At 37.7% G+C, this 10,000-nt stretch overlaps 1 protein-coding gene across 2 annotated transcripts in view; it reads left to right on the forward strand.

Annotated features, from left to right (window-relative positions):
- The window catches only part of LOC138012569 (cytoplasmic dynein 2 intermediate chain 1-like), a 113,405-nt gene that overhangs the window by 46,095 nt on the left and 57,310 nt on the right, over positions 1-10,000 (forward strand). For both annotated transcript variants that reach the window (XM_068859373.1, XM_068859374.1), the window contains 2 exons: positions 4,681-4,752; positions 5,185-5,209. In XM_068859373.1, the coding sequence (XP_068715474.1) occupies positions 4,681-4,752; positions 5,185-5,209 (97 nt within the window). The remainder of the gene's footprint in view (positions 1-4,680; positions 4,753-5,184; positions 5,210-10,000) is intronic.

Here is a 10,000-nt window from a genome sequence, read left to right on the forward strand (position 1 = left end):
ATTGCACAAGGAGCACATATTTCAGAAGGTTGCCTTCACTCATACATGTCAGCAGAGTGGTCACAAAACCGAGAAGAGTGGAGTGGGATGAAACACAAACAACAACAAATGAGACACAGTGGTGCAAGAAATCGGTTTAACTTTATTATTTGGAACCTGATTGCATTATATCCACATTTGAATTTATTATTTCAAGCTTCTTTTTACTGAGTTGCCATATGGCCATCCAGTCAGAAAACGAGTCAAATTTAGTCATTTTCTTTTTTTTCCAAGTTGGGAAAAGTCTTTCCTGTCAGTCCTCTGCTAAGTGGTGCCTTTGTGCATAGAGCCTTCTGCATGCATTTTGGTACTGCTAGGTTTCAGAGGGTAGTAGAAATGTGTAGATTTCTCTAGTGGACACAGAGTATTAATTAACCTGCAATGGCATGGAAGTCATTGAAACGCAAATGGCATTTTGGTGCATCTATGCCTTTATGGAGCTCAAGAATGGAACGTCAATTGGATAAAGAAGACAGCTGGCAAGGAAAACAAATATCTGGAATATTAAAAACGACAAGTAATGGACTTTGACAACAATCTTTCGCCCTTCAAGCGTAACCAAAGTGAGCTGTATTTCTAATAATTTACCAAGGGTAGTGTTATGTACAACACTGAAACCAAATGGAAAATTCTCTGGTGCAGTGTAACTTATGGGTTTAGCAAAGACAGAGAAGGAACGCCTTAAGTGGATCTGTGATCAAATTTGAACAAGTTCACATACATGGGTTGAAATGCGATGCACAGGAATTTTTTCTTTCTGACAAATGATTAATAGGTAGCCAAGTTTTTAACGTCAGAGAAAGATCTGTTTTGTCATTATAGGGTAAAATGAACTTTATTTGGGAGGCCAACTTTTGAACAATATATCACTAACCCTAACATTCAGAATGATGGTAAAAAACTTCATAATATTATTTATTAGCTACTTCCTTTCCTTTGGTGCTTCTCAGCATTGTGATTTGCGATAATTCGCAAGTCTGTTTTGTATCTCATAGATGTTTATAGATTTTCAATTACAAACTCAGTTTTGATTTGCCGCTCAACCTCATGATAGTGTAAATAGGTCACCCTGAGGTCAAAATAGATACGTTTCTCAGGAACCCGACAAAGAAGGCTTCCTGATCCAACATGAAATATTCAGTTAAATATTACCACAAAATTAAAAAAGCAAAGACAGAAGTTTCTTGGCTAAAAAGCATGTTGTTTTACTCAGAAAACGACGGACAATTAACATTCTTTCCTGTAGTTCATTTAGTACACACAAGGTGATCACATGCACTTTTATGGTTGCCCAACATGTGATCAATTTCTTCCTTTTGACCGAACATCATGACCTTCCCCTTAATTCATAGAAGTCACAGACTGCAGAAATTTTAGTGTTTTTACGATCGATTGTCATTAATCTTTCAATGAGAATTCAATTCAGAGTCTTTTGGCTTGTCTTTTACTGTTAAGTCCCGGCTTTTACAGTACATGTACTTTCTGGTGCAAACATAAAGCAAAAAAATGTTTTGACCTGACGTCACATTAGACTGAAAAGAAGAGGAATTACAATGTATGAAGCGGAAACCTCCCTTAGTGTGTGCAATAAACGTTTGCTTAGTGCAACTGCAAGACATGCATGACATGCAGGAAAACATCTGTCAGAGTTATTTGCAGTTAGTTTTTTTGCAGACTATTCAAAGAAGAAACAAGTGAGTTTTATGCAAGAGAGTGAACTAAATTTATTACCTAAAGCTTAAAAAACTAAAGGAATCAAGAAGTCTCGAAGCAGTTGCATTGAACTTGGGCTTTTTAGGCACGTGAGTGCAATCACACATGATTTTTCAGGAGTCCTGCCTACTGTTGTAAACTGGTTTATTTGTAACAGAACAAAATTAAACTTGCTTATGTACATATTTCTTTCTCTTTTTTCCTCCGTTAAAAAAGCTCTCTTCTCCTTTTACACTGACTCTTATGCAAAAGCACCTGTCAAGAACTATTTATCTCATTACATGATATAGTCATGCAGTTTCTGACACCTACTCTCAAGTGAAAAGTTTTGACTCCCTGACACTATAGTATAAATTGGATATTCAGAATTTCTTTCAGTATTAAAATGAGTATACAGGTTAGCATGTTATTTTAGTGGTAACTTTGAAATGGTCATAATGTAAGACTTACATGCACATGTTGCAGTTAATTTTTCATTTCAGTTAATTTTTTTTTCTAACTAGGTAATTTTTTTTAACTAGGTAATTTTTTTTTAAACTAGGTAATTTTTTTTAACCAGGTTTTTTTTAATCAACTGTCTAAAAAAGGGATTTTCCTTTTTTAGGGGTGTTGTTAAAAAACAGGGGCTTGGTTTTTTAGGGGGTATGAAAAAAGAACGGGTACTTTTCCTACCCGTCCCTCATCTTCCCCAATTGTCCCTACCCCACCCTTTCTTCACAGATCTCTCCCCCCTTACCTTCTAGTTACCTCCCTCCTTTAATATCCTTATGGCCACACTCAGTCCAAACTTTGATTTATTCACATTTGGACACCAGAGCCATGCACATGTTGTAAATCTTGTAGCACTGATAAAACGGAGGAGTCACGCCAATGCAATAGCGTAAATGAAATCGATTTCTATGGAGAAATACAGGAATTGAAAAGATTTGCAAATAAATTGTTATTCAAAAGATGATTTTTATAGGAAGGCCAAACGTTTCTTGAAAGAAAAACAGAGAAGAAACTCGGCCTGTCAGGAAACAAAGATCGATCTGGGCAGAAACAATAAACAAACTGGGAACATCAGATGATAACTTTAAAAAAATGGGCTTACAGCAACGGCAAACATCAAGAAAGTAGCTCTAAAATGGGAACTGTTTCCAATCTTGTCCCAAGTACATAGTCGAATTTCTCACAGAGGACACAAGTGTGAAAAAGTGGCTTCAAGAAATTACGCAGAAATCAGCCAGCAAGTTGTTAACGCAAGTGTTAAAATGTGCTTATTCCTTGCTTAGAAAGTGCCCACCAACCAATGGCAGCTTCAAAATTCCTATCTTTGATAGAGATTGACTAAATGGTAAAAGGTCACCATTGTACCCCAACAGTAGTTGCTTTTAGGAAAAGTAACTGATATAAAAAACAAAACATTCTGTCCGAGTAGTGACCAAGTTTGGAAAACTCCAATCACTTATTTCTCCCACTAGATTGGATCTGTAGAATGTAAACAGGCCATTTTGCAAAATGAGTAAACAAATGTTCTTTCAAGGTAAATTGAAGTTTATTCATATTTTAACAGTACCAAATAATAATACCATTGTAACGTTATTGTAATGTAGTTACTTTCCGGTAGCATACTGCTCTTGTTAAATTATTGAAAGTTTGAGGGAGAAATATTTATCAATCTTGTATTTATATTTCCAAAGGAATCATAAAAAAATATCACTGTTCCTTCATTTCAAAAAGTAGTCCTTCTATGTGAAAGACAAAAAAAGGGTTTAGCTCTGAGGAAGGGCTAACAATCAAAATGCGAGCTTTCAAATTTCTTCCCAGTGGTCAATTTCCCATATCAACTTCACTGGATAAACCCTTTATTTTACTTCACTTTCCCACCGACACAGCACCACAGCTTTTTTACAATCTAACCCCTTTATCCTACAAGTGAAAGAATGCTTTACTTCCAATAACCAGGGACCAATATTCTTAACCCAATGACCAAGACAGCCGTTGTTTTAGACTAAACACTTCAGATAATTGACTTAGACTTAAAATACTGTTTAATATCAGCAATATTTATAGACAGTCTGCAGTTGTCATATGCCTCCTGGTATGCTAACTGTTTCAAATAAAATGGTGCGTAACCCTAATCAGTAAATTAAAAGGTTAACCCTAATTACTAAAATGCAGGCAGTCTCCCTAACCTTACATGAAAGCTAATCATTCAAAATAAGTGCTCAGAAGCCCAAATCACTCAGCTGAGCATTTGACCTTAATCACTAAAATTTGCTGGCCTTTAATAGCACCAGAGAAAAAAAGTTTACCCAGTTTTTGAAAATTTTACCTAGTTAAAAATAAAATCACCTAGTTAGAAAAAAAGCAACTAGTTGGAAATAAAATCACCTAGTTAAAAAAAACTAACTAGTTGAAAATAAAAATTAACTGAAAACAAAAATTAACTGCAACATACAACTGTACACATGCTCTGTTCTGAACATAAATGGAAGAATTATTATGATGTTACCAGGACTGACTTGCAAGTGAAGCATTGTACTGTGAGTGACCTAAGGAGAGCATGTTAGGGCCGATTTACACAATACAATTTTTGTCGCATGCGACAAGCTTACGTCAGGCGTACGACATAACTTACAATTGGCGTGTACGTCAGAAAAATGTCGTAGCATTTTTAAAACATGTTTTAAACGCTGCAACAATTGTAAGACATGTTGTACGCCTGTAGTAATTAAGCTTGTCGCATGCAACAAAAATTGCATTGTGTAAATCAGGCCTTAAACATCAGGCATTTACATGTATAGCTCAAGGGGTTCCACTGATTGCGTTCAGTTCATCCCTGAGTGGAGCTTCCAGGAAAGGGATGATTGAAAGGAATGACTGAGCTGTACAGTCATGATTTTGTTTATATTTACTAATTAATGCATTTTCCTCTTCTTCTAGCTCCTTGAAGCCCTTAACGCAGAGAATGAGGGAGCCAGAACTTCATCAAGTGAAGGCAGAGAACTAATAAATGTCAGTGAATGTAAAACTGTGAAAAGACAACTTGTATAATATAGATAATGCATATGAATTCTGAGCATTATTGGATGAATAAGAGCTACACTGTTCATGTACATGTACTATGCAATCAAGAAGTTGTTGTTTCCTTACATGTTTACCAGTATATTTGTGAAAGGTAATTTCATTAGTTAATAACCATTTTCCAGTTTTCTTCATCCAATTCTCAGCTTTTGCATGTTCAGATACTGCTACGAAACTTGGACACCATTATTTTTTGCAGTAATTAAATATAAATAAGGAGAAAAATGCCCTTTTTTATTAGGTTCCTTGAACCAGTAGGTGGAGGTTTGAGCTTGATTAAAAAGTGAAAAAGATATTTTGAATGAGTGTATAATATTTAAAGAGTGGTGGTAATCTCTCTCTCGTTTGGTTTTGTCTCATTAGGACGTACACAGAAAAACCAATAAAGGTATGTGAATAGTCTGCATGCTTCACCACATAATTATATGTACCTGCAGATGAGTCAATTTCAGCTCTTGATGTTCATGTGGTGGTCATTATTTAATATAATTACATAGGTGATTGATGAAAATTCTCTGCACTGATTGGTTGCACTTGAGGTGATTACTGCATTCACTTGAATGAGCGTCAAGGTGCATATTTAATTTTTCGTGTCTGCGCAGTGGGGCGCTTAATCAAGGGTGTCGCTTATTTAACGTTACAGAACAGGTTCACGGGTGCGTTGCGGAAAACCATCCTCACAGGCGCGTAATTTTACAAAAGTGCCTAAACCTATGCATCATTTTGTAGCACACAGAACCAAGAATGATGTGAAAATGTTTTTAAATGGTGAAATTGAATATAAAATGTACTGCGATCAGTGAATGCAAGATGAAGCGATTTTTATAAATGCAGCAACTCTCGTCGGATTTTGGCCTCCCGAAGTAAACAATGATTGCATAACACTTAGCAGATGTTTGCCATCAAATGGGTGTCGGCGAATCGTTAGATCAGCTTTACAAAATAAGTTATAATTCAAAGTTCATCGAGATACATTTCTTGGATTGACTTAGCGTTAGGAATTATATCTTTAAAACGAAAAACAAATAAGCGAAAGCCTGACACGCTTTTGCAGAGGAGGGTTTCCTGTCGCGTTGAGCGAAATTTCAGGTTTCTACGATGAGTTCCTGTACGCAAAGTATTCGCTCAAAGATGGCAAAATTCAAGAAAAATTAAGCAGAGAAACAAGGCTTAGAAAGTTTAGTCAACATAACACACCCCCTGGGAGTGGCCTTCCTGATTATCACCTATTAAAAGGCACCAATAGGGCTCAATCTCCTGGTGTGTGCCAAAATGGTGGTGGATATTATTTCAAGATCAAAGTTTCCTTTGCCGGCAATTCAAACGCGAAAGCACAATTATCACCTATTAAAAGGCACCAATAGGGCTCAGTCTCCTGGTGTGTGCCAAAATGGTGGTGGATATTATTTCAAGATCAAAGTTTCCTTTGCCAGCAATTCAAACGCGAAAGCACAATTTCTTAATTTCTCATGTGTTTTATTGATTTTGTGGCTTATGGCAAATTTATCCGCTGCTGAATGTCCCCTGCCGATAAGCCTAAATGCGAAAACAAGCGCACAGTTCACATCATAACAGCAGCCACTTTTGATAGTTGGTTGAAAAACCAACACTTTTTGTTTTGGTATTGGAGAACCCATTCTCCAGCTATTCCAGCTCTTGAATTTTGTTTAAGTTTAATATTAGAACCACATTTTCAGCAGCCAGCTGTTTCATCGCGGCCTTCTTGCAAATTTCTCGTGTGGAATATTACACAGTGTTGATCGTGATCGCAGTGATATGATTCACTGGATTCATCCGATGAAGAACTGGTAGAATCCACATCTTCGGAATCCAAATTTTCTTCAAGTTCCTTAAGCTCACTTTCAACATGAACTTTTGAGCTTATAAGGATTTTCCTGCATGAGGAAGTATCAGAAGTAGCAGCGGTGTTTTGTTGTAACTCGTTCGAGGGTTGTGAATACCAAGACCCTTTGTCACTTTCCGCCAAAATTTCCTTCCTTTTGCTACGGAAATTCTCGACTGATTTCTTTTTGCGAGAGCGTTGATCAGCCTTTGGAACCCAAGGGCTTTTGTTTCGCTTTCTTTTCTTTTCCCTCTCTCCATCCAAAACCGCGACTACACACAAGCAATGCCATGTTGTGAAGATGCGCTGTTGGAAGTCATTCTCCCGCGCTAAATTCCCAGGTGGTCCAGCGGTGTTGACAGCTCAACACCTCTGAACTGTGACGTAATGAGTCGTGCAAAAAAGGAAACTTACAATAACTCCGGAGTGAAAAGAGATTTCTGATTTTGTTTTTTGCATAAGAAATCCTGGACCACACACATGTAGTTTATGTATGCCAAATATCACAATTTTGGAAAAATTTGACCCTCAAACCTGTTGCATAACCTAAAAGGCTCATACCACAAAGGCAAATCATTTTGATTGTACTATTTAATTTACTTCATGAATTTTTTTTCATGGCTTACCGACTTGCAGCTAACGTAAGTTTTCGCTTTCATAACAGCCTTGTCAATACTTTTGAGCAGGTTTTCAACAACTGTTCACTCAATGTCAATGTCCTGACTGTTTAAGTTCACAAGATCTAACACAGGATGTACTTTATCTTAGTCTGTGCATTTAAAAGTAGTTCAGTTGCCCTCAAGCACTTTTAGTAACACAACAACATAAATGTCCTTTAGTCATGTCGTTACCCAATGTTTTCTTCTGGTATCTACTGATACCCGGTATCTTCAATTGACTTCGATGTCACTATCTCCTTTTTTGTCAGTCTTGAAGCTCCGACAGGTGTGGGTACGCTTCTTCTACATCAGAATCTGTAGTGTCAAAAGGATTGGCATTTGCTGGCTAACTCAAGATCCCTAGCTGTGAGCAAAGCATAGCTTTTCCAGTGCTACATGGCTGGCTGTCTTTGAAACAATGAACAACATTGTTGCATGAACCATCAACGGGGAGGTTTAAATCCTTAAATCCTTGATAGCCCTCCTCGGTGGAGCCCTCAAGTTTCCAGCAGCCATTTCTTCGTGAATTCCTACAGTTCCCAGCCATTCATCATTTTTTGTTACTGTACATGCAGCCTTGACAGGCTTATTCCAACTGACATCTGGCGCCTGGATGTACTTTCTGGAGCCCCCAGGCACACTTACATGGTCAACTTTGTTAGACTTAAATGACTCAATGATTTTGTCCCCCGTGTGACATTCAGGAATTCCAGGCTAACAGCCTTTGATTGAATGCAAATAGACAACAACAGAGTCAACGAAATTGTTGTTTCAGAACCGCAACTTCTTGCCTCCCCCCTTTAAAACCACAACAGGTTTCAGTTTAGTTCCGTCAGCCTTTGCGACTAGACAGACCAATATTCGCTCCTTTTCGTGACCGGTCAATTTCAGAGTAATAGTTTTCTTTCGCTTTGTGTCAACAGTTGTTTCCAATGTCATGTCACACCATTGCTATTATGTCAGATGATCTGTAGTTGTGTTCCTCTTGTAGCCCTCTAACTGTATTACATATGATACAAGTTTAGTTAATCTGCAAAGCCATCCTCTGGAACCTTTGAAGTCGTCGCCATCCACAAGGTTGCTTTCCATCATATTGCAATGCGTTATCCCTGGTTTTCTCCGACCTCCACCTTGTCTGCTTCCTTGCTTTGCTTTGGCAGCATCCCAAGCAGAACTTCGATATTACTCTTGGTGGCTCGCCATTCCCGTATTCTCCTTTCATCAACTGAGAATCACCTGGAAGCAGGTCGATTACCATTAATTTCAGCATAAGTTCTTCAATGTTTTCCCCTTGTGGGAAATTGCCTCCTTTATATTCGCGTCTGACATTCTCTCAACCAAGCACACTTGACAGTCAAATATCATTCGGAGTATGTGGTAAGTTATTTAATCTGTAATGGCTCAAATTTCCTGTTCCTGGACGTGTATGGCTTCCGTGAATGGTTGGATTTAATAAAGGATGTCAACGGGGGTTCTCTGGTGCTTCAGCACTGCAGTGTCAGATTTGAGCGCTTAGCAGAATAATATTTCACTCTAAGAAACCTCATGAAAATGGCAAGAGCCTCCCCAGTGTAATACAAGATGTATTACAGTGTATCTTTTGAGACAGTCATCAGAGTAAACCGTGTCTATAAACAGTAGTAGAAACCCGAAATCAACCAACTTTAACAGTGCGAAAAAGATAAAAGGGCCGAAGCCAAAGAATATGACACCAACACAATCAGTTTGTATGTGTCACATGAACGACCAGATGCTGAAAATACTCTTGCTGGCCATGTACAGATCGATCTGTCACGTTTGTTGACCTTCTTACAAGCAAACACCGACAATCTCCTCACAGCAACAGTTACAGGGAAGAGAAAGAGGGAGGTTGGGCGTGTTGTACTGGCGAAGTTAACAGCCTTCACGCAAGCTAGAACAGAATGTGAAGATTTTGAAGAGAGAACTGAATGAAAGAGCATCGAGACATACTTTTTTATTTTTTATTTTTTTAGATATACCGGTACTCACTTTGAACACTATTGATGAAGTAAATTCCCATTTCTGGCTTAGAGCCACATTGCAGCGATTACAGAAATACTCAAATAAGTGCCGCACCTCAAGGGTGGTGCTTATTAACGTTTCGCCTCCATGGGTGGCGCTTATTCAAGTAGATACGGTAGTGCGCGATGGTCACCTAAGCGGTTAGCTCCTAGCCATTTTTTCAAGGTGACAGACAAAGAAATTAATTGTTTTCCAGAAAATGCATATGTTTCAAAGAATTTCCTCTGTAATTTTTGTAATTTTACTAAAACAATAATAAATTCATTTCAGGTTCGGTGAATAAAATCCTCAACTTTGTCTTTATGTTTTTTATTCACCAATATTCACCTTGCCTTTGGCAAATAATAAATTATCATTAAATACAGAAAAAGGAATAATTATCCTGATCCTGTTACCCCTGATCGAATAACGAATTTAATACGGCATAAACTCGTTCAACAGCCTGTACGTTTTAATGTGGCAGTGAATCACCATCTGGGAGTCTCTACCCTTTTCAGTGTTAAAGACCAGTGTGCTACCTCCAAGAAACAATATTACAAAGTTAAAATGTTGATTTTTTTCCTGACTTAGATGTAGAATCACAAGAAAGAATGTTTGCAACTTCTTGTCTGTTCTGGTATAATGTGTTTGTGTG

Source organism: Montipora foliosa, chromosome 8, assembly GCF_036669935.1.
Source record: "Montipora foliosa isolate CH-2021 chromosome 8, ASM3666993v2, whole genome shotgun sequence".
NCBI classification, from domain to species: Eukaryota; Metazoa; Cnidaria; class Anthozoa; order Scleractinia; family Acroporidae; genus Montipora; species Montipora foliosa.